This window comes from Ambystoma mexicanum, chromosome 14, assembly GCF_040938575.1.
Source record: "Ambystoma mexicanum isolate Mex_15411 chromosome 14, UKY_AmexF1_1, whole genome shotgun sequence".
In the NCBI taxonomy this organism is placed as follows: Eukaryota; Metazoa; Chordata; class Amphibia; order Caudata; family Ambystomatidae; genus Ambystoma; species Ambystoma mexicanum.
The window spans coordinates 646,221,034-646,246,856 of record NC_090940.1 but is presented as its reverse complement, the minus strand read 5'-3'; the positions used below and the strand labels follow the sequence as shown (position 1 = coordinate 646,246,856).

Sequence of the window (25,823 nt, the reverse complement as noted above, 5' to 3'; positions counted from 1 at the left end):
CGCCAGACCAAGGCCAGATACCTGGCAACCCACTGACCAGGAGAATTGCCTTGCATTTCGGTGCTGGACTGCCTCAGGGCAGGACAAAGACTGATATGTTTGGGATATTTCTTCTCTGTGAAAGATAGTGAGCTAAAGACTCTGGGTAAGTCTCTCGTAACCAGGACTAATGTCTGGCAGAGAGACTCCAAGGACCCCCCTTGTCAATTTGCATATTTAAGTAACTTTGGGTCTCACCCTAAGTTACTAGGGGAATCCAGACGTGGACCCCTTGCTCACTATTCTTAGAGAGGCACAGCTTCTCCCTACTGATGAGGTCCAACCAGACCGAAACACGTGTCTGGGGATGCTGTTGGTACTCTTGTTCAGAGAAGAAATTGCCTAGCATTTCGGTGCTGGACTGCCCAGGGAAGGACAAAGACTGATATGTTTGGGATATTTCTCCTCTGTGAAAGATAGTGAGCTAAAGACTCTGGGTAAGTCTCTCGTAACCAGGATTAATGTCTGGCAGACAGACTCCCAGGAACCCCCTTGTCAATTTGCAGATAGCTGGCAACCCAAACAGCAGAAAAACTGCAATTGGGACAGAGTGCAGAGGACCGTCACACATGGTGGTGTGGCCACAGAAGCACTGTGGTAGGTCTGCGGCCCATCCATTGACGCTGATACTCGAGGAGGTAGGAGATCTGAAACCTCCCATTTGTGAACCCTCACAGAGCACGGGAAGCCACAGAAGCACAGATAGTGGAGTGACTGGGATGGCTGGAGCGCAGAGACGCAAACGAGCACCAAAACCCAAAAAGCCATCCACAACGAACAAAGGTACCAGGGTGGAATAAAGAAGAGGAAGGCCACCAGGGGAGCATAGCTTAAGTTAAGGAACTTGTGAAAACTACGATATTGATGTTGGGACATTAAAAAATCATAAAGATATATGTCCCAAAAAAGCCAAAGAAAGTGAGTGGTGATATTAAGAATGGAGCTTTGATAAGCCCGGAAACAGTTGTCATAAATTCCCCATAAAACAACTGAAATAAGAGGGCTAACCTTGTAAGCACCGCAGTGGGGTGCAATGAGCAGTTTCCCTTGCTTCCCCTGTCTCTCTGTATATCCTAAATACCAGATAACAGAGATGCAGGGATTCCAGGAAAACCCTCTGGGGAAGTAAACCCCACAGTCTTGACTAGAAGGGGAAGGCTGGAAGATATATCATTCTGCTCCACTGATATACTTTGGGCGAGTATTCATTCAGCAGCTTTCTTGAACCTTCGTGTTCGTTTTCTGGTGGTTTCATCTCAGGAAATTCACCAGGTTTCTAACTCACTCGCGTGCGCTGCCCGAAATGAGATAAATAATAATAATAATAATTAGGCTTTTATATAGCGCTACAAACCCTCAGGTATCTGAGCGCTGCTTATTATTACCCACGGTGTGTGGTGCTCATTTATCGACCTCGGAAGGATGAAAGGCTTAGTTTGGCCCCGCCGGGATTCGAACCTGCGTTAACAGGCTCTGCACGGGTGTCAAAGCGGGCGCTCTACTCGCTGTGCCACTTGACCGCTTCGCACAGGAAATTCCCTATGCAAGCCGCCTTATCTGCCTATATGGGACTGCGTTCAGTAATGGAAATCATGCCACACCCACGATGCCTGAAGGAAAAGGGAATATCACTTTAAGAACAAACTTATATGTAACCAGGACAAGTGGAAAACCAGAGAGGAGAGGGAGCCATACACAGGGGAAGCCCGCAGACGCAGAGTGTAGCCGCGAAGCCAGTGGCAATCAGAGAAGCGGGATCCCAGAGTGTAATTACATCCCAGAGTGTAATTATCAATACTAAGGCTACGCAGAGAATTCTATGTATTTTATGGGTCTCGGGGAACACGTACCGCTGAAATGCAGCTAGCAGGGCTGATGCGCGAGTGTGGTATAGAACACATGGTGCTGCGGGTAGGATTGTGCGCATCTAGTGATCAGGAAAATAGATACAGGCAGAATAGTAAGGAGAGTGGAGCAATTGGAAACAAACCTAGGGAGCAACCTGCTCGAAAAGTAGCGACGCACTGTTGTCCTGGCAACCCTGGCTCCTAACTTCATCCGGGAAGCACGATCGTGCCGTATGTGAAATGCATAGACTGATACATGGCACACTCACTGCTATCTTGGAAGAAGTGAAGAACAGCAGACCAATACGTCTCCATCGACTTCAATGCGCATGCTGACAGAAAATACTCATGACAGCAGTATCCTATGAAGGATGGAAGCCGTGGCCAAAGTTAAATGTTGAAGTGTTGTCATGAACCGTCGTCTGCGCCCTTTCTGGACTTCCTGGTCCCTGACCCATAGGGGATTGATTAAAGTGATCCTTCCAACATGGCCGCCCGAAACGGAATGCTCCTGGTCAGTTGCTACGTTCCATGCTACGCGTTCTACAAAACAGGCACGTCCCCACCGCTCTGCGCGTCTCAACGCTACCGCTTGCTGTAGTCGGACGTGTGTTGCCGGAGTTCGTTCGGGGCTCTCTTTTGATTCCTTGTTCCCGGTTCCTTGAAACCTCCGTCCTTACTCCCATTCCTCTACCTTACCTTCCTGGATTTCTTTCGAGCTCGGGTCAGGGCGTTCCGTGCCTCCAAGTACAACTTCTTCCATCCTGGTATCCACTCTGGACTTCTGAATGCTCCTGGAAGCTGAGTAGCGAACCTCACGCTGGAATCCGAGGACCAGCGTTCGGGTTTGTACAAATCCCAGACTCTGAGAAAGAAGACATCCCAGAAGGTCGCAAGCAAACAACAAAAACAGGTGAGAAGGGGTGAAACTTGTGACAAGAGTTTGACATATCCCTTAATGAATTTCTTTGAGAAGCATTATGAGCAGTGGTAGAAGTGTATCAAAAAAAGTAGTGGAGCTGTGAGCCTGGCACGGGGAAGAGTGGGCAGGAAGGGAGCAACATGCAACACACTATTATAAGGTTGCGGCCATGCTAGTTGACAGCCAATTGAGTTGAAACAGATTTAATTTCAAATGTAACTGCTATTGGGTGTTAAAGTGGAGAAGTGTGAAAAAATTAGTGCAATTGTTAACTGTACAAAATAAAATAAAATAAAATAAAAACACTGATCCTGACTGTTTCCGCTTACTTCCATCACTGAATGTATATGTTACACCCAGGGCTAAGAGAAAGAGCCTAGTAGAGAGGCCCCAGGGGTCACAAAAGAGCACAAAAGGGTTGAGTGGAAAGAGAGTGAAATAGTCAAAGTCAGAGGAAGGACTGTAAGAGACTCTCTTGAGAAGACCATTCATGAGAGGTTTGGGAATACTGATAAGCAGTACATCGTCTGGAAAACAAAACCTCTAAGCAGGTGGCAGGAGCTACAGGAACTCATATATCAGACACTGAGACCGTTGAAATGAATTTGTTTCTAGAGGATGAACTTTTTTTCATCTGGTATATGTGAACTGAGTGCACTCTCAAGTAAAGCCTTGAGACCAACGGACGAAGGGAAGCAGCCAAGAGAGAGATATTCCTTTGGGCAACTTTAGTTATTCAGTTTAGTGGTAGGGTTAGGTAGATTAGGTTTTGGACAGAGGACTTTTTTGAGATGGACATCCTGACGACAGACGAGCACCTTAGTTTGGATAGGTATGGAATATCCCCGATAAGGTAGGATAGGGCTTTTCTTTGTTATTTTCAATAAACCTGTTAAAAAATGTTGTCTGTGTCTGACTCCTTCTTCAAACCCACCACAGAGTATATGCAAGGAAGGAAGTCAAACCCCCTCTGCTGTGAATTATGGATTCCTGTATTGTTTGGCAACAAGTGAAAGAAACTGAAAGGGAAGAAATACTTAACCACAGTGAGAAGATACATATGGAGATACATCGAGAACATCAAAGGAGGTTAAACAGTAAAACAACTCAGATGTGATAATGGCAAAAGAACCACAGAGATGACAATTATGGGGAAACAAAACTCTCAGTACATTTCTTGAAGAGCAAGAAAACATGGTTCTGGAGGAGAAGGCCTGCCTTACTGCTGGACTTCAAGAGAACGAATCTGAGGGAGACTCAGAACTAAAAAAGAATCACCATGGAAACTCTTTGGCCGAGAGGTCTCAGTTTCAAAACTCTGGAAGATGCTGGCGACAACAAAAGGCTCTGATCATGGATAAAACTATGCTAGCAGGCAAAAGCCGCGGAGAAAGGAACAGGCGCTTTGAAAGGGTTACCAACTTTCTTTGATTAAAGAAATAACTGATTAACCAGGTTAAACAGATTTCAGGTTTTTGGTGTGTATTTTGACCACTCCGCCACACTGAAGATATGTGTTTTCGAGAGCTCCCAAGGGAACCACATCTCATTTTTATTAGTACAGTTTGTGGTACAGCACAGAAACGGCTATTGTGGGCCAAACCCCGTACCTGTAGCTCATTTACTTTGCATTTAACAAGAATTATAAGTAAAAACATTGCATGGAGTAACTGTGCCACAATCGTTGTTCAAGGGCATAACCAAACTCAGACACTGATATGGGATTGAATCATCTGTCTTTGCCATAATTACCTGGTTCTGGAAATTCTGTATAATGACCCACACCTCCCGGTTAAATCTGTATTGTATATCCCAAAACAAGCAGAGTAGTACCCCAATAAAACTGGATCTTGGATATAGTCCCCAATCCATCCCACATTTGAACCGACTCTGATGAATATTCTGCGATCCCTGCCGATTCCTTACGCTGCGGTTTCTTTTTACGGCATGCACCATTGGCGTAAAACCGCTAACCCCATTAAACGTCTTCTACAAATTGTGCCATTAAGTAAATGCCAATGGTGATTCGAGAGAGCACAAATTCCTGCACAATTATTCTGTCCATAGGTCAATGGACATACTTCAGCCAATTGGAGCGTGACCGGCGCAATTAGGATTAATCAAGCAGACAAAGGGGGTGGCTGCAATGGGCCGCAGTACTATCGATGATCAATTTGAAATCCTTGCGTCGTTTTCCAATACTCAAGTCCAGTATCGTCAGGAGCTCTCCTGAGAACATTAAGACGATCGCTAATGATCATCCAGGAAATAGAATTGATTAATACTGCCTGGTGCACCAGAAGACATGCCTTGAAAAGCGTTCCATAGAGCGGCTTCAAAACAGGAGAAAAATTCTCTGCTTAATTATCTGTATTGCCATTGTACCCTTGGTGTCCAAAGGGAAAAACGTAAACTCTACAAATATTGGGAATGGTAACGTCAAGCTAAAAGCCCTTATTACTGCCGCATATAAGGCTCCGCCCAAACATGAGTTGGCAGCTTCTACCCCCAGCTGTAAACTGGGGGTAAATACGCTGGAAAAATTCTGATTTTTGGTTCAATTACCACGCAGTAATACTGCCGGCGGTAATTGCACTGATAATTCCCTGGGGAATTGCGTTTACCATCCAACTCGTGATCCGGCTGTAATACTGCAGGACGGGTGGGCAGTAACGCAAATACAGTTGGCCGGTATTCCAGTCGGGATACCGCCAAACTCGTGATGAGATCCTTAGTCTAAATCTAGTCTATTCCTAATGCAAACGAAGTCAATCACACAACAGTCAAGCCTTAACTCATACCACCGCATCACAACATTCACTTTAAACATTGAGTAGCTAACATCAGTGCTATAATTAATGTGACTCTTGTGGACTGGTGCTGCTGTGCTACTTAAGTTTTCCTTACCGGTGCAATCGACTTTGTATTAGTGAAATACTTTGTGTAGACACATTGGGCATCAATACAAGTATGGCGGTGCGGGTAAAAAAATTAGGTAATGCGCCCGTAATTCTATTACCGCTGCATTACTGACGCAATACCGCACTGCCCTGTAAATTTTGTGGTAAAGTGGAGGAAATTCCTCCAGCAAACAGCTGGAGGTAAATCCTGCACCTTAACACCACAAATGTGCAAAACGGCGTAATAACCGCCGGTGGTAATTCTGCGGAAATCCCTACAAGTCCTATGAACCCCGAAAATGGGGATTTACGCCTCCCTACCATCACTTTTAATCCCGCGGTAAATCCGTGGGAGGAAGTAGTGGTAACAGTAACCGAACTTGACAGTAATTTATGGTTTTACCACCAAATTACCACCAAACTCATAATTACATGTATGGTATCCTTCAGTGGCTGGATTTTTGATCTTCAAACATCTAAGAAAAATGATTTACTGGGAAAAAAATGTTTTTCATTGCTAGGTGTTCCCAGCGAACCTTTATCTGGCTGGCTCAACAATCTTCAGGCGTCTGGTGGAGTCTTTGGAAAACCGCTCATTCCTACTATCAAAGGAGCACAAGTCGCAACCAACCAGCAACTACTCCAGTCAGGAAGGAGGTGAGTGCCCCGATCTGCCAGCAAATTGCAGTGCATGCTATGCCAGATGGTGCTATGCCACTGTGTGCCCAGGACATGCCACACACACTCATGATACGGCAATGCATGTCCATGCTATGCCACTAAGTGTGCATTGTCTGCAAATCCATGCAAATGCTACACCAACACACAGCGGTACTATTTGCTTCTATTCAGCGTTAATGCATGCTCGTGTGATGCCAAATCATGTATGTGGTATTCAAATGCACACCCATTCTGTGCCTACTTGTGCCAATACAAATCAACGACATGCCAATCTATGCCTTTTATGCTACTGCACACCCATGTAGGTCCAACGCATGCCATGATAGTCTGTTTCTATCCAATGGCGCTGCAAGTCGGTGCTTTGTACAGGACTCTGCATGCAATACCAGTGCATGCTTATGACATGCTCATGAATGTCCATGAAATATAAGGATACGATCAGTACGCGCCTCTAACATGCTAATTCATGCCCAATGCAGTAATACTTCAAGGCCTTTTCTAAATGTTTTCTTTTTTTTTTACCTTAGCCCACGCTCCTTTTTCCTTTATTCAAATATCTATTCATTATTCCAACTCTTTAATGTCCTTGTTTTTTCATATTTCTAAGTGTTTATTTCTCGATATTTTTGAATGCATTTCCTTTCCACGTCTTATATTTATTTATTTGAATTTTTATAACGCACCACTCACCCATAGGTGTCAGGGCGCACATATCCGGTGCCATTATTCCCATTAAAATCCCTATACTTTTGTGTACCTCGTAATTAAAATATTTACTTTTACTGCATGAAACTAACGTTTTGGGAGCCTGTTTGGGTTTTTGATGTTGTTGCAAAATAGGTTACATTTGCACCGTGGTTTTAATGAAGTGCTAAATCAAAGAAGTCAAAGAACTAAGCACACCACCAGGTTGCAGGTGCATGAGAACGCAAGCCTCACCCCACTTCCCTAAACATTCTCAAGCCCCCAGCCAGACTTCTACATATAATAAAACATATAAGTAATGTTAGTTCATTCCAAGCAACATCTCATGTAGCGCACTCATCATTTTAGAAATGTGTACCGTGAGTGCTGTTTTACTGCACAGTGAAAGTAAAGTTATTTGTTCACTCATTTTTGAAAACCTATAAAACACTGTCAAGATTTCCATGAAGGCCTGGTGTTCGGTCAAACACTGGTGATTAGTGGCTGTAAGTAGCAGGGAGGGATTTATTTTTGGACTGTGTGAGAAGAGCTTGGGGCTTCTTGGGGGACAGCAGGGTAGAGCTCCGGGGACCAAATGAGCAGGGATGCTGGCCCCCTCCCCAACTAGTCCCTATCTCTGGGCCGGCTAACCAACATACTAAGGAAGGTGAAATGGGTGATTGCAGTCCTCACATTTTAAGCTGCCCTTCCACTGAACCTTACATTCTTGTCTCCCATAAGCCTTTGCAGGTTATGATAACATTGGTTTTCACACCGGCCGTTTCCCTGATCAGCCAACTTGCAGATACGTGTTTTGTTCCTCGTGGGGTACAATGTATCAGAGAGAGAGAGGAGAGAGAGGAGAGAGAGAGAGAGAGAGAGAGAGAGGAGAGAGAGAGAGAGGGGGAGAGAGAGAGATATCAGGAGCTAGAGAAATGGGATATGTCTGCAAATGGCCAGAGGTAGGCGTGCAGGGTTGCAGGTTGGTTTGCCTTTTAAGGTCTACTCTGGCCTTCCCCGACTAACCAACTCGCTTCTAAGATCTCCTACCACCTTACACACAATATCCACACAGACACCACCACAGATTGTTAGCACTTCCACACTAACCGAGTCACCAATAAGCTCTTCTCTTTAGTCCTGCCACACTCTTCCTCATCAGCGGCTGATCAGACCCAAAGGGTTGCAGTCTATCAGATCCTGGGCTCTTCCCTAAGGATAATATACTGTGTCTCTTCTGACAAACCCATAGAAAGCAGGCTGGCACTCAGTAACTGGGTACTTACGACCTGCACCCATCAATACCACAGGTTTCCCATCTACCTTTCCAACTGTCGCACTGATGAACCCCACCCCGTTTTCTCTTACAGAGCCAAGCGCAGCAAGATGTTAAACAAAAGCACTTACATTACATATAACCTGGCTCTAACTCATCTAGGGGCAAACTATTTCTACCTCACATAAAACATGTAAAGGCTAAACTGCCAATGGAATATCAGCCTACCAAATACCCAATCGATCATGCATAAAATCACCAACCAACAACCCAACCGTTCCTGCAGAAAATCACCAACCAACAAAGCAACTGATCATGCAGGACATCACCCTACCGACAACCCAACTGATCAAGCAGATACCAACAACCCATCCAATCATGCAGAAAATCACCAATTAACAACCCAACGGATCGTGCAGAATATGACCCTACCAAAAACCCAACCGATCATGCAGAAAATCATCCTACCAACAACCCAAACGATCATACAGAAAATCACCCTAACAACAACTCCATCGATCATGGAGAAAATCACCAACCAACAACTCAACCGATAATGCAGAAAATCACCAACCAACAACCCAACCAATCCTGCAGAAAATCACCAACCAACAGAGCAACTGATCATGCAGGAAATCATCCTACCAACAACCCAGCCAATCAAGCAGAAAATCACCAACTAGCAACTGAACGGATCATGCAGAATATGACCCTACCAAAAACCCAACCGATCATGCAGAAAATCATCCTACCAACAACCCAAACGATCATACAGAAAATCACCCTAACAACCCCATCGATCATGGAGAAAATCACCAACCAACAACTCAACCAATCATACAGTAAATCACCATCCAACAAAGCAACCAATCATGCAGGAAATCAGCATCCAACAAAGCAACCAATCATGCAGGAAATCACCCTAACAAGAACCTAGCCCATCATGCAGAAAATCCCTCTACAACAAACCAACCGATCATGCAGAAAATCACCCTACCAACAACCCAACCAATCATGGAGAAAATCACCAATCAACAACCCATCCCATCATGCAGAAAATCCCCCTACCAACAACCCAACCGATCATGGAGAAAATCACCAACCAACAACCCATCCCATCATGCAGAAAATCCCCCTACCAACAACCCAACCGATCATGGAGAAAATCACCAACCAACAACCCATCCCATAATGCAGAAAATCCCCCTACCAACAACCCAACCGATCATACCGAAAATCACCCTCCGAACAACCAAACCAATCATGCAGAAAATCACCATCGACCCAGCCGATCATTCAATAAATCAACCAACAAAGCAAGCGATCATGCAGAAAATCAAAGAGATGACAGATACCCCAAATAACCTTCCTACCCCTTCAGTCCCCTGCACATTATGAAGCATTGCTTTTCATTGTAATTTTCACTTTGGAAGGCGGATGATAAATACATGTTTTGCCCCGGCTAGTCACATGTTGGAACGAGAACTTTGACCTTAATCCTACGGGACTCTGGTTTTTATCAATGTTGTCCTGCATTATGGACACAGACACAGTTCATTTGCTGGACTATATTTTCATACTTCAGCAAGCATTAAGAATTAGGAACCATTATGCATTGGCTTACGTCTTATACTTGTGTTGAACATGTTATTTTATGCTAGTCACTGAGTATATATTATTTTCTGCATTTTATGGAATAATGTAATTACGAAATGCCCTTGAAACTGACCTGAAATACACAAATAAGCAGCCTGAGGCTTGGCTCGCCTGCACGCCACAGGGTGTGAGCTTGCACACATCCCCTTTGCTCAATTACAAGTTTAAGTAGTTACACTGTTCAAGTGCTGCCTTAATGTGTCCATGGACGTTATTACGATGTTTGTTTAAATTGTTGCATTTGGCCATCGACATTTCTTCTAAGTGAGGTTAGTTTTTTCTGGAATTGGATGGAAAGGTGAACGTGGGAGGCAGATTAAGAGAACCAATTTCACAAAAAACAGCAAGAAATTCTTGATAAATGTAGGTGGGCACAATTTTTACTGCGTCAGGGCATCACCAATGCTATATGGTCACAAAGAATGATATGATATGATAAGTCATTTATAACACGCGTGTACACAGGTGTTTCTAGGCGCAACAAGACAAGGGAGGACGAAACAAATGATCTTACTAGGCATTGTGTCATTCAGATCGTGCACGTGTGCGGGGGATGCAAGAGGGGATGGAACAGGGGCGCATGACAAAAAACCAACTATCGGTGCATAGACAATTGAGAAAGAGCCATCGGTGTAATTGGGAATAGTCAGACTGTTGCATCCAGGTTTTCCAGCTACTTGATTGTGAAAATTGTATCCATATATTTTATTTTTTGCAAACCTACCAAACATTGTATGCCAAGGTATATCATTTCTGACATTAAATGCATCTTCTCAGGGTACAGCACATCTTAAAATTCCCCAAAGTGTACTTTCTGTCTTTATTTTGTCCCATTCCAGAGATGAGCCAGCGATTGTTTGGCCAACGCTGATCACGAAGCAAGAGAACCAATCGCCCAGGTTGAACGCGGCGGCCATGTTTCCCCGCGTGCGAAGCAACGATGCCGCGGCAGCAGCAAGCGATGGAAAGAGTTCAGGAACAGGAAAGGCTGAAGATCCCGCTGCTTCACCAGATTTCCATTTGGTAAATTAAATACATTTTATTGATGAATTAATAAGAATGCAAATGTCTACACTTCCAGCAGTAAGGAAGAGGGGGCATGTTAGTGCCGCTCAACCATACATCACCCCTGAGGCAGCTAAGATCCTCCCCTGTTCCTCCTACCCATTCCAGCTCCTGTGCCACCCGTGTACCCTTCCTGTTACCCACTGGGCGTGTCCCTTATGATGGGCACTCTGCTGCTTCCGGGCTCGGTTCACACTTAATAAATACCAGAAGTAGAGTTGGAAGAGCCATGAGGCCCCCACTAGTGTCAGACAGGCGCCATACAAGATCACTTACATTGCAGTACATCACTCAGACATAGAATGTGAAGTATTGCTACACACACCTCTACGTTTCTGTCTGCGCTGGAAGGAGCCTGTCAGAAACCCAACATGGCTTCCCAGAAAGCCCACATCAGAAGAGCGGTTCATGAAGTGCTTTCATTAAGGATTGTTACATTTCTCTGAAACGTTGCATAAAGAAAAGCATGCAATGGCTTGGTCTTTCAGTGAAGTAACACAACTCAAAGTCACCTTTACAGTTCCACAAGGGTCTGGGGACCCCTCCTTTCATCACTCAGTCTCCCTTGCCAGTCTAGAGCGCATTGGTTGTGGGATCACCATTGTCAGTGGAACGCAACCCACCCTAGGGTCATGCTGGCGTTCTATAGTCGCTGCTGGACCTCAGCCACCAGCCCAGGTAAAGGCGGACCAGTTCTGCCACTCGCAGGTGTCGCCAATTGGTGGGCCCTTCCCCGGTTTCCGAAGACTGTTTACAGGGCACTTGCTCACCTCCCTGTCTCAGGGTCCAGGCTCTGCTGCCTACCAGCCTTTTGTGCTTGTACTGGAGAGACCCCTGGCCGGCCCACAGAGTCAGAGCTCGCTCTCGAATACTTTAAGATGAGATAGCTGCACTTTGAGATGGATGGAGGTGCAGGTTTCTTACTGCAACACCAATCAATAAGGACAACTCAATGGTTTGGCAAAGGGGAGTCTGTTTAATGAAAAGTACAAAAAATGGGGAAACAAGGAAATCAACAGTGATGCGATAGCCCGTCTCGCTTCAACTCCCAAAAACTTCATGCAAACAGTAACATTTATACCCAAAACCCGTCATCGTTGACGTGTAATACTCGAAAGTTAGCATACAATTCTATTGGTTGGAAAAAGGTAACTTAAATATAGGTGCTATATCTGTATATGGTAATGGAGTGTGGGGATTGGATAAACACTATCAGGTGGGCGCCTAAGCCCTTCCTTCACAAATGACTACAATGGACGTCACAAAAGTACGACGTCTCATTGGTTCTACTATCTATAGGACCCTAGATTATTTGGTCCATTGTGATTGGGTGGGTTACACCCCTAGGCATAAATCTCCACTTTAATTAGCAGCACGCTGAATGGTCAACCAGGTGCAGGATACCCCAAGATTCACCCAGCCTCCCTTCCATCAATCATTACTTTAATGGCTATGTGTCAATTAGTTGGCTGTGGTCAGCCTCGAAATTGTATTCTTGTCAGAAAAAGTTACAGCCAGGCGTAGGTGTGAACCTGTGCCTCTTCTCGCTCGGCTGGTCACGTGCTAGCACACCATGAATCTGCTTAGTTTTCCTTCTATTTGCGCATTTAATTCTTATTCAGCCTCGCCACCTGCCTGGGCCTCCTTATCTCGGCCTTCCTGAGATGGGCTGTGCTGTTCTTAAGTTTCAATTCCGCGAAGCTACTGTTGGCTCCTTCTCTTGGTCTGATCTTGGCTTCCCAGGCACGAGTTGCTCTTGCTGAGTTTCGATTCAGCCTTCTCTTCTCATTTTAGCTGGAATACGAATCCTGTCATGTTTGACCCCTAGTAACCTGGGTTAATTCTGCTTTTGTGTAAAGTGGACTCGCACTTGTATAATGTGCTTCGTTGAGGTAGATATGTATAAGTGGCGCTTGCCACTCTATTCTTCTACTAAGCATAGCAAGTCGCGCTGTTTCCTTAGCTTCTTGCGGTTTCAAGCATATATACAGGTGTTAGCTGGTTGAATGGCTTCATCCTGCTTTATAGCTTAAGTTTCTTTATATTTCAACATTGTCTCTCCTTCTACATTCACGATATCCTTATTCATGGCATTTCGTCTCTGTGTGTCATCTTAGGGTCGTTTTATCTCCTATCTGAGAGTCTGTCTTCAATTAAGGCCTTTTGAGTTTCTTCCGAGACAGTGTTAAAACAATCTTCATTTCGTCTCATTTGCTGGTAGGGTTTTCTCAATGGATATCTTACTGCCCATGGTTGTCTGTTAATAGGTACTTCAATAGGTATTGCTCTTCTGATAGGCACTGGGCAGAGCCCTACTGCGGCTCCTTGTTGGTTTATTTGCTCATCATACGTCACATATCTCGGTGTGAATGTTCCTGGTACTTCAAAATGGGTGACTGGAGTGCAGGCCATATTTGGGACTTCCTGTACACTCCCCCCTCTGGTCAATACATCAACCACTTCTGCTTCCTCTTTTGGATTCATCTTGCTTGGTTCTTCTGTGTTCATTTCTTCTTCGTCTTCTAGGTTTGTACATGATGGTTTAAAGGAGTGTCTCTTTGGAGTCTGTATTTTTATCACTCCTTTCAGGCTTCCTGCTGTCCTTACATGTTCATCTTTATTCCATGTCATTAGCTGACATTGTCCATTTGGGCTGCAATAGATCAATTTTCCTTCATAATTTCTGCATTTCCTGGGATAAAGAAACTTCGTACCTTCTGGCGCATGCTCACTGGCCTTCACAAAGTCTCTTATTTCATCATCAGTTAGATCTCTGGGCTTCCATCCTGGTTTGACATCGATCGTGATCTTCATCCCTATGGCTTTCTTTGCAGTTTTCTGGCATTGCAAAATTATTATCTTGATGACACAAAATCCTAGCAATATCATCACTAGCAGGACTCCCAGGAACTTGAATGCGTCTGCCATCCATTGTGGGACCCACGAGAATAGTGATCCAAACCAGCTGTCATCATCAACTTCGTCAGTTTCATTGATCATCTGGTTCTGTAGGTTTGTCAGCAGTCCTATGGCTTCTGTCAAAGTTCAATTTTTTTCATCGTGAGAATGTATAAATGTGCAACATGATTCTCCAATTTTTGCACAAACACCTCCATCCATAGCTGTGATCATGTCAAGTACATATCTGTACCTCCAGCCTTTTCCTTGGGATTCAACCCCTGTTAAAGTGCAAGGTATTTGAACCTACTTTACTGAAAGATCCCTAACCTGAAAGAACTGTCCATCTTGCATTACCCCATTTTTTCTTCCTTTGAAGGCATTTGAGCCATATTGGAAGTGGACATTCCTCCACAGGACCCACTACAAGAGACATTTGTCTGACTTACTGCAACCTAGAACACTCTTCATTGAAGCTTTTCTCTCAAACTCTTTTGGGGATAAACCCACAGCAACATCTTGGCCTTAAGAACGACTGAATGGTTGAAACACGTGTCAGAGGAAATCTACTCTAAGAGTATTGGATACTATAACTGATTAATCTGTGTTGCACAACCTAACTATAGAACATAACTACATATCTGTTCTGGATGGTCATCAGTCAAATTGCTCTTAATTCTTCCTTAATCGCATTGAATCCTTTTATGGTTGTGTTGATGGTCTGCAATAACTCCCATCTGGTTATCTGTAACCATTTACTGTGTACTCCAACTTGGATTCTTGGTACGAAGATTGTTGTGAACACTGATGAGGTGAGGCTGAACAGCCTGTGTTCATATGGTATTGCATGAACTGCTTCTTCTGATTTGGTAGAGAAGTCATTCTCTCTCTTTATTTGGGTTATCAGTTACGCAGATCTCTTCTTCCTTAGGTGAGCATCTGCTTTCGGGAAACTGTCAATATTCAGGTCGCTTTACGGGATTACTAGTGCTGGAACATGCACATTCACTATCGTGCATATGCCTCCCCAGTTCTTCGGCAGTCTGATGTATGCTTTGGATCCGCATGCCCAATAATGATCCATAATTACTGCAGTTCCATGCGTCATTCCTGGAGCATAAAAAATGAGTCCGCAGTTTTGATTCTCTCCCATCTTCCTCGTGCCATTGTTCCTGAAGCACAATTTCGGGCTTTCTAGTGGCACTATCTGCAAGGGTCCCCCTCTATCTTCGACCCACGTCAATAATTTTGTACGTTTCGGCCATAGTGGTTTGCACAGTCTCTGTGAGTTTTCTATTGCTTCCTTGCAGGTTCCAAGGACCATCCATGCTTGGCAGATCACTACTCTTTCTTCCCATCCGTTTGGTGAAAGCACTGTTCCCCAAATCTGCATTTGGCCTCTGTTCTTCCAAATTTGAGCCTCTTCTGGAGTTTTTCCTAGGACATTCAGTCTCGGGTTTATTTCCCATTTTATTCCTGCTCCTTTAACTTCAGGTTTCTCGTACCTGATCACGTGATTCCTCGTATGAGCTCTGTTTTTTGTCTTAAGGTCCTGGACATAATCATCTTCATTGGGGTAATCTGTCTCAGTTGCCCATATCAATGAGGCATCATTTCCCATGAACTGGCCTCTGGTGATGCACATTGCTACATGTGAGAGACAGTGTGCTGTCGGGACATCAATTTCTACAGCTACGAAGATCTTGGATTTCCCCATGCTGTACGGTAGGAGTGCACAAACAAAGCATTCTCCTTCTGAACTTCGTCTTCCAACTTCATTCATATGTTGGTACCAAATGTTGTTTCCCAGATGTGCTGTGCTGTCCAGGTAGTCGTTTAGTTCATTGTCATCTTCATGCATGCTTCTCTTGATTCTTAAGGTTTTCCTGTAGTTTGCTATAACTACATCTCTGAATGCCTCTGTATGGCTTTTTCTTGCTGGAGGATTCTCATGCATCCTTTCTCTGCTGCATGCAAATGCCCTTGCCAACCAGCCTGGCACAGGCTTGGTATATGGCTCTATTGTAGCCCTGGTACTTGTCCCTTGTGTAGGAACATGTGTGTTTGTCGATATCGTCTCTGCCGTTTTTTTCTTCAGTTCTTCTTGTAATTCCCTTGCTTTGGCTATGTATGGGACTAATAAGTCTGCCATCATATGTGTTCTTGCACACAGTTTCTCCGACTTGGCTTTTGTTGTCTCAAGAGTTTCAGATATGTCTGCTTCTGTTGGTCTTTCTCTTAATTCTTCTTGTTTTCTCACACTATCTTCTGTCAAGGTTTTTATGGCAGGCAGTCTCATCTTCCATGCTGCTTTCATTTGTGGTTCTGCGGTCATTGATACTAGGCCTGTTTCGTGTGCATTCAGTGTGTGTGTGCGTGTAGGTGTTGGTGCTTTTTCTTCATTCATTTCATGCCGGCCCTGTCTCCGGCTTTCCTGCTCACTCGTTACCATAAATGTGTGTGTATCACTATTAATCTCATTCAAGTACATTTACTCTACCATCAGATTTTCTAGGGACTGGAATAATGACATATGGTCTGGGTGCCTTTGTGGGCTTCATGCCTATATCATCAGGTGGGTGCACTCAAATTGGACCGCTTTGTGAATAAAGAATGCAGTTCTGATTGTTAATGACAGAAAAATAATGACAATTATAATACATAGGTACATTATGCTCTTATAGGTCAGGCGACAGCATTTTCTTCCAGAGAAGCGAGGGTGCCTCTCTGCTTGAGGGAGGACCAGGTTACTGCTCTGGGCCCCCATCTCAATCATTTACCCAATGTCAATTTTATTGTTCCCCCACCCAATATCGTTCTTTGAGCTCTGTGTCAAAAGTGTCAGGTGCTTCACAAGTGTCCCCCCTTTTGCGATTGACGATCGTCTCTTAATACAGGATATAGTTCCTTTGCTGGACTATGGAAAAAAATCTATTAATCATAGCACTTTGGTGAGTCACTTTTACTGTGCATGTTCATAATACGTGAGTTACCAGTCCAATCCTCAAATCTGCTTCAGACCGGAGGACATATTGGACATTGGTCAGTATGAAGAAATAGGGAAAAATTACAAATATGACAGATAGGTTCTTGACTCTGCTCCCCCGATCTGTCCCTCGGCGGAAGGCTTTCACGATCATGTCCTAAGGGTTCGATGGAGATTGGAAGTCTTGATTTGAGCTATAATACCCTGTAAGAGCATGTTTAGCTGAGTACATTTTACTGGATCTCCGAGAAATGTGAGTACGTCAACCTTGATTGGTCTTCCTACTAGCTCTGGAAAGTCCTCAATAAGGTGAAAGAATACTTGGTAGACCAACCTGCTGTCTTCTGGTGACAGGGACATCTGTCCTGTCTCGCTTGTTTCAGGATTATATGTTCTTTCGTTGATGTAAACAATGTCTGCCCTGTCCGGTCGCGTGGAGTGTGATTGAAATGATGATCCTACTTAAAAGATGGCTTAAATGTTCAGTGTTTGCTGGGTCTCGAAGAAAAGTTAGTGTATCTATTGTTCTTCCAACAGTGGTTGTACAGTCTTTGATTATGCGAAAGAAAAGTGTATTGATGAGCTCATCTATATCCGGATGAATTTTTCGGCAATGACAGTGAGCAGTTGTCTTATTATTTTTTCGTTCTCAGGATTTTGTACAAAGTCTGTGGCACTGGTGAGCCTCCCTACCTGTGAAGGGTATGATCTTAACACTAGGTTGAAATAGGTGACCACGTCCTTTGTGGTATCCCTACTGTGGGACATCATAGGTGCTTTAAAACAAAGTCTCGGTGTGGAAGGATTCAGGATACTGTATCTTCTTCCGATTTATGTGTTCTCGATCACAATTTGGCATATTCTTCCTAATTAATGCTTCAACGTGCTTCAGTCCAAAGTTCGAATCAACAAAACATGTTGTGGCTTATACACACAATTTTCTCCTTCACCCTGCAACTAGGATGCACAGAGTGTCCATTTTGTATGTCCTTATCCCCTTTTTTGCTTAGAGGAATGTCCTATTTAAGCCACACTTGCAAATGTTCTTTATCTTTATTTTGCTGGTCATGCGTCCTTCTTCCTCGTCATCGATCTCGTCTGCACGTGCTGTGGTTCTTCTCTGTTGTCTGAAGTCTCTTCACGGTGGGGTGCAGGCAGGGGGGTTCCTCCGATGTATGGCTTGATATCACCCAGGAAGACCCAAGCTCTTCTTCCTTGAAGCTTGACTGCAGATTGAGTAACGTCTTCGACTGTGAATGGTCCGTTGAATCTTGGCTCGTCTCACTTTTTCCTCGTATGGTTTCTCACCAAGGCGGCAACTCCAGGGAAGACAAGTGGAACACATAGACCTTGAACTGGGTCTGTTGCAGTGTGTCCTTCTGTGTCTTGTGCTGCACTGCACCCTTTTCATCGTCGCTGCAGCTGATCTTAAATTACAGTAAGGCAAGATGTCATGCAGTTCAGGTAGTTTTGCATTTCAGATCCTAAAACCTCTCCTGTCGACTGGGCATCACATCTAGCTCTGTCTCGGGGCATTAGGGGAGTTCTCATTCTTCTTCGTGTGGCTATCTCGTGTGGCGTAAGATGATGGTCGGAGCCTGATTGGTTCCGAAGAGCATACAGTGCCAGAGGAAGGCAATGCAACCATCCCCTCTTTAGAGTAAGCTTAAACTTGGCTATCCTTTCCTTTAACAAGCCGTTAGAGCCGCTCACAGATCCCATTACCTTCAGGATGATACACCAATGAGAACTTGTGCTTTATACCAAGCAGCAAGCTAATCTGCTCAAAGACTGCGTTGACAAAGTGAGCCCCATTATCTGATCTCATGACTTCACACACCCCCCACCTGGGGAACACTTCCCTCACTAAAAATGTGGCCGCACAGGTAGAGTTTGGGTGTGTACATGGACCTGCTTCTATCCATCTAGAGAATGGACACACCACAACAATTAAGTATCTGTACCCATTACAAATTTTAATCATGTCAACATAATCGACATGCAAGTGCTGAAAAGGCCCATTTGGCCTGGGGATGACTCCTCTCATTACTTTTAGTGTGTGCCCAGTGGTGAATTGATGGCAGATTATGTAGCTCACCATAAAGAATGCAACATGCTGAGCTAAATTCAGTATGAACCAGTCTTCCGCTAGTGTTGCTGCTATATTCTCCTTTGTCATATGTGCTGGGTAGTGTAACTGCTCCAGCGCTATTTTTAGTAGGGCTACAGGTATTACTGGTTTACCAGTGCTGTCTTGTCACCACAAGCTGTCAGAGGGGTTTAAAGAACACCGTCGACGTTTCCACAGGTTTTTCTCTTCCTGCGGTGCCTCCTCTTGGAGCTCCATTAGTTGTGTTTGCCCAAGATCGGTATAGGCTATAGGCTTCAGGTGTGGTTCGGGCAACCATCATTCTTTCATGGGTGCACGCCACTTCCACTTCCATAATCGTCTCATTTTTGGATGCCATACGCTTGGCCTCTGTGTCTGCTGCGTGATTTCCACGTGAGACAAAATCTGTCCCTTTCGTGTGGGCGGCGCATTTCACGCCCGCTATGCCCACTGGGAGCTGTAGTGCCTTTATCAGTCTGTCCAATAAGGTTGCATGCTGCACTGGCGTGCCGTCCACTCTGAGGTATCCCCTCCTTATCCAGCGCGATAAGCCTGCATGCACCGTTGACGTCACATAGGCGTAGCCACTATACAACGTTACTTCCTTGTCTGCGTGGTTCTCAATGGCGAGTATCAACGCCAACAATTCTGCAGCCTGTGCTGAGTAGTGAGATGGTATTCGAGCACTAAGAAGCACTTGAAATTCTCTATTTGCTGTGTGCTTTATCACAGCGATGCTTGTGTATCTTTGCCATCACATTGTTCGATTCTTGAAGACCCGTCAATAAAGATGATCTCTCCTCCTGCCAGGGCATTTTCTTTCACCCTTGGAATTTCATCATAGAATTCTTCATAATTCATGCAGTCATGTATCGGCTCTCTTTCAGTGACCGCCTCTGCTATAAACATAGCTGGGTTCACTATCTTACATCAGACTATTTTAATCGATGCGTTTGATATGATCACTTCATAGGCAGAAGCTCTTTGAGATGTCAATGTGCCCTTTGGTTTCTCTAGAATGGCAAACAATGAGTGTTCGACGTACAACGTCATGGAGCATCCCATCACAATGGTCGTCGCCTTCTCTATGGCGAACGTTGTGGCAGCTAAACCTTGTTCGCATAGGAAGTGGCCTCTCATTACTGGATCCAGATTCCCACTGTAATATGCTAGGGGCTTGTACCCCAACAAGGTTTTATGAGCGAGCACTGGTGTCATAACGCTGCCATCTGTGTGTGAAAACAGGTAAAATTCCTCTGCGTAATTAGGAATTCCGAGAACTGGAGTTGTACAAATCGCTCTCTTGAGTTCAGCAAACCCTTTCTCCATTGTTTCAGACCATTCAATCTTTTCCTTTGTCACTTGGGCCTTCTTTAGGGCCTGAAGTAGAGGCTTAGTGTAAGAGCTGTCATCGAAAACCCACGCCCTAACATAGTTGCACAGGCCTAGAAAGCTCTGAATTTGCTTTATCGTGTGTGGCCTAGCTGTGTTCAATATGCCTTCAGCCCTTTCTGGGGTCACCTTCTTGCCTTCATGTGAGATTAGTTGGCCTATGTACAGAACTTCCTGTTGACAGTATTGCAACTTTTTCTTGTCAACCTTATATCCTTTCCCAGCCAGCATAGTCAATAACTGAACCGAATCGTGCCTGCATTGCTCTTCTGTGGTGCTGCAGATTAGGATGTCATCCACATACTGCAAGACGATGATTTCTAATAGAATATTGCTTAAGTCCATCTGCAGGACTCTGTTGAGAATAGACGGAGACTCACAGTACCCCTGTGGTAGCCTCGTGCTTTTCAGACGCATTTGTCTGAACGTGAATGACATCAGATATTGTGAGTCACGGTGCAACGGGATTGAGAAAAAAGCATTTGTCGAGTCAATCACTGTGAAATATTTTGTTTCGATGGGTATATTGCATAATATTGTAGCCGGGTTTGGGACTAAAGGAAACTCCGCCTCAACAATATTGTTTATCGGTCTAAGATCTTCAATTAGCCTCCAAGACCCCCCCTTTTATTTCTTGACAGGATAAACTGCCGTATTACATGGTGACTCTGACGTCACTAGGATGCCCTGGTCCATCATGGCGGAAATTGTCTTAGAAATCCCTTCATCTGCCTCTCTGGACATGGGATATTGTCGAGCTCTCTGTAAAATTGCTCCTGGTTTTAGTTTAATGTTCACTTCTCCCACTCCCTTCAGGAGGCCTACATCATAGGGTCCTGTAGTCCACACTGAGATAGGCACTTTAGCTATATCATCATAAAAATATTTAGGACGTCTTAGCGCCAACATCATCCTCTGAGGCACTTCTCTTTTGATCATCTTTACACCAAAGGTGAGACTTACTTCGACCATTGTCTCTCGTGTCTGATTGTTCTTGAAACAGATCATCAACGGTGACATCAGTCACTCGATATCCTTCTTCGATGGGGATAATTGCGCACCATTGTCTGCCTTCATCAGCGTTACCATCAACCAATACTACTTTCCCCCTGTATTGCAGCTGCCTGTATCATCAAGGGAAATACTTGTCCTTCCTACTCATGCATAGGTATTCTTGGTCTGAATAAAAACTCATCAGGGGTTCTCATGAACCTATCTGCAAGGCCTGGCAATCCTGCCATAAGCACACGCATGCCGTATGTGAACATTTCTGGCTCCAGTGATATGGCTCTCATGGCTATGTGTCCTGAGTATGCTCTAATCATTTTGCATACATTTGAATAGTGCATTCCTGGAGTGGAGCATACTATACCCTCCGTGAACGAAATTGTCATGTTCAATTTTGTCATTAAGTCTTGACTCAAAATGTTTACTGGGGTCTGACGTGAATATAATAAAGGTACATTCATTTCACACTCTCCTATGGAGACTGGGTGTGCGTCTGTAAAGGGAACTCGACTGTGAGCTCCTGTAAAACTCTAAGTATCTATGGCCTCGCCGGACAAGGAAAACTTGCCTTCACGTATGCACGAGCGTGTCGCACAGGTGTCAACTAGGAAGGAATTTTCTTTACCCCCTATAACGACATCCACCCTAGGTTCCCTATGAGGGTCTGGTGTCACTGTTAGGATAGAGCACACCAGGGTTCCCAGTGAGCTGTCCTAACTTATATATAAATTCAACCCACCGTGTGCCGGTGGATTTCCCCCATTCCCATTGTAACCTCCAATTCCGGGGTGCATAGCCTGTGATAGTTGCGGCGGTGCCTGTTGGGATTGTCCTTGTGGAAAGTTGCCCATGTTTTGCGGCTGCACCCCTTGCTGTGCTCTTTGTGCTTGCTGTTGCACCGTGTGATTTTGTGCACCACCCTGCTGCAAGCCTGCAGGTGGACTTGTCATGCCTGCTCCTGTCCCTTGGCTGTTCTGCATCATGCCTTGACTTCTGCATGAGCGCGCCAAATGCCCTGTCATTCCACACAGCCAACAAACTGGCGGTGGTCGGATCATTTGCCCATTTGACATATCTTGGTTTCTATTTTGCATATTTTGAAAGCCTCCTTGATTATTTTGGAAACCTCCCTGATTGCTCTGCCATCCTCTTCCCCTAAATCCTCTTCCCCTGGGATAGAATTACATATTGCCCTGATTATTCTGCTGTGGATGAGACACCTGCTGTATGCTTTTTTCAGCTGCGCTAGTTAGCATGGCTCCTTCAAGAGCATACTTTGATCATTTCTTTTGCAACAGCTTCACTTCCTCACCCTTTCGAGTCGCTTCCTTTTTGCGATTCTTTTCTTGCAACAATCTACAATAATGGGCAATAGTCAACTGTATTTCAGCCCAAGGTTTGGCTTCGATTTCCACCAATTTCTTGAGCTGTTTTTGTACCGGTTCTGGCAATTCTTGGCACAATATATGGTAAAACACAGGTATAGATTTTGTCCAAGATGCATGCGCCTCAAGCACCCACGTGTCTTGTAGGTTCTGTATATAAATCAATGGGCCTTCTGACTCCTTCATTTTTCGAGTCATTATAGCCCCCATATCGGACGTATCTGGGTATTGAATGGTGCCCCGTCATGCGCGGTATTGATTGTGGTTACACCAGGGTATCCTGCTCGTGTCCACACATCGTCTGCTCTCTCACCAAGTATGGCGATCAGGAGACCTTTAATGTCCCCTATAGCTAGCGTGTTTCCTCCTGTCATTTTTTCTAACTTATGTATCCATTTTCCAGCTCCCGATGTCAGCATTGGAAGCTAGTTTTTCACATTTTCTTGATCCATGTGTGCCCATGGAATATATTGTGGTCTTGCTCCCCCTTTCTCTAATAGTGGAAATGGAAATGCGTAGCCCCCTTTCTCTTCTCTCATTGTTTTCCTGTCTATTGCATGGGTGATATTCCTGCATCGCCGTCTACCTGGCAATGTCCTTATTCTGTCTACATAGGGTGGTGAAGACACCCCCTCTGACCATGAGGTACTCCTTCATGTCGGTCAGACTGTGTGGCTGACTCTGATGCCCTTGGTGCGGACTCGCTAGTGTCTGACCATCGTATCCCTCTTTCCCTTGGGAGTCGTCATTCGCTCTGTCTCCCTTCCTCGTTTTCCTTGCACTTCTGCCCTTCGGAGTCGGACATTATTTGCCCCCAATCCACGCAACTTCTTGTATCCTCCTTGTCCTTATTTATTTCCAATCTATCCAGGGATAGCTCTCTATTCCCACTGCTTCAGGTGACATCCTCAGTGTCATACAGCTCAGTGCTTTCGAAGCGCTCGTCCCCCCCCTCTCCTTGTGGTGTTTGTTCTAGCCCCATTTCATCATATATTTTATTGATCGTTTCCCCGATGCTTCTGGTATCAAAGTCATCATCAATATTTGCACTAGACGTGCCTGGTACTGAATCGTACGCAGGAAATAATTCTTAAATGTCTTCCCAGTCTACAACTGTATCAGGTTTTTTAATTCCCCTCTCCAAATATTTGGGATCACGTGCCCTCTGTCTTTGTTTACGTTCAATATCGTCATCGAACTCCTTGCGCCCACTCGCCTCTTCTCTGACCCTATCTTCTTCCTTTCTCCCTTCATTTCTATGTTCATCTGCTCTTCGACTTTCCTCATCTCTTCGTCTCCATATCCTTTTTTCACGTACCCTTTTTTCTTCTTCTAACCTTTGCTGTTTCTGTCTGTCTAGATCATAGGCTGCTCTTGGGTTGCGATCAAGCTGTTTTTCTTGTTCTTCACGATATAGTTGTTCTCGCCTTAGTCTGTCCTTCCTTCTTATCCTTTCGTCTCTTAACTCCTTTTCTTTCTCCTTTCTCTGTGTCTCATCTAACCTCTCTCTTGGTCTCACGTCATCACTGCCTTTCCCATTGAGTTTCAATAAGATTTGTCCTCCCATCCATTTGTCTTTTGTGAATGCTATCTCATCAGTTCTGCATTCGCTCCCTTTCCATCGCTTCCCTTCTCTCTCCTTGTTGAGAGATGCACTTTTCTGTGCTTGATCTTTTCCTTCCTCATTGCGTCTCCCCTTGTCCCTTGGGACCATGGAGGTAGTATTTTTGTCCTTTTCTCTCCCTTGATTGTCCTCACTACTATGTGTAGGCGACTCATGTGCGGGGTTGCTGTACCCCTTGGCTGCTTTAAATTCCCTTAACGGGTATAATCCCTCATCCTTACTTTCTTCGGTTCTCGTTTCCGGCGGGGCAGGTGGCGCGGTAGGCGTCTCAACCCCCTCTGTGCATATATTTAGTATCCAATCAGCTGGAGGCTCTTCCTCCTTTCGTACATTTTCCACAACTCGAGAACAGTAAGGCGTTTTTCTAACTTCTTGCCTGTATATGTGGCATGTAAATATGTCCTCATGTGTTGTAAGACGGCTTTATATAAAGACCCATTTTGTGGCCACGGCATAAACAACTTGTGGGCAGTACCTTTAACCCACATCGGTGCTATATTTCTTTAGCTTGGGTGCGTGTTTCGGCAATTGTTTGCATAAGTGTGCTGGTGGAGTAATGTCTTCCATACTTAAATCTGTTTCCTTTCCTCTTATATAACACTTGTCAATACTTCCATGCAACTTCAATACTTCCAGCAATATGAGCGAGCACCAAATATCGCAAGCTCCAATCCAAATTTTCTCAAAATTTTATATAATCTAGTAAACTCAAAACCCAACAGTTCGCGTGTGATTTTATCTCAGCTATTAAATCGCAAAATTTGAAAACAATTCTCTTAAAAACATTTTATTTTTCAATATATGTATTACGTCACAACAAAGAAACATATAAAACAGACATTTAACAGACTAGACGGACACCAGCTGGACACAGATATCTCTGCCTCTAATCAATACCCCTTCATGGAGTGTAAACGTACCCCTTTCACGATGTCTTTAAACATTGTGGTAGCCTATTCATTCCCCATTATGTGGGACTTTGGGCACACGTTTCTTCTGGCCGCTATATTAAAGCGCAGGAATAAGGCGAATCCTCTCACTTCTCAGGTGTCTGCCCTGGTAACCTCTATCTTCTCGGGTGTCCACCCCGGTAACCTCTATTTATTCGATTATTACTCTCGAGCCATTATCCCCTTATATATATACAGTCTTCTCTACTTCTATTTTGTTTTCCCTCTTCCCTCCGTTACCCTTTCCCTTTCCTTGTTCTAAGGCCTGCACTGTTTGCCAAAGCATTCAATTTTTCCTTCACTCACCGTTCGCATGGTTCCTCTCTGGACCCTCGGGATCACTGCCTTTGTTACCGCCTTCTTCAGCTTTTTGCTCGCTCAGCTGCCCGTAGGAATGGGA

General features: G+C 44.6%; 1 protein-coding gene across 1 annotated transcript in view; it reads left to right on the top strand.

Annotated features, from left to right (window-relative positions):
• LOC138527099 (protein ELYS-like) overlaps positions 1 to 25,823 on the top strand; it is a 510,654-nt gene that overhangs the window by 364,963 nt on the left and 119,868 nt on the right. Inside the window, exons 22-23 of the mRNA XM_069638141.1 lie at positions 6,230 to 6,365; positions 10,845 to 11,028. Of these exons, the coding sequence (XP_069494242.1) occupies positions 6,230 to 6,365; positions 10,845 to 11,028 (320 nt within the window). The remainder of the gene's footprint in view (positions 1 to 6,229; positions 6,366 to 10,844; positions 11,029 to 25,823) is intronic.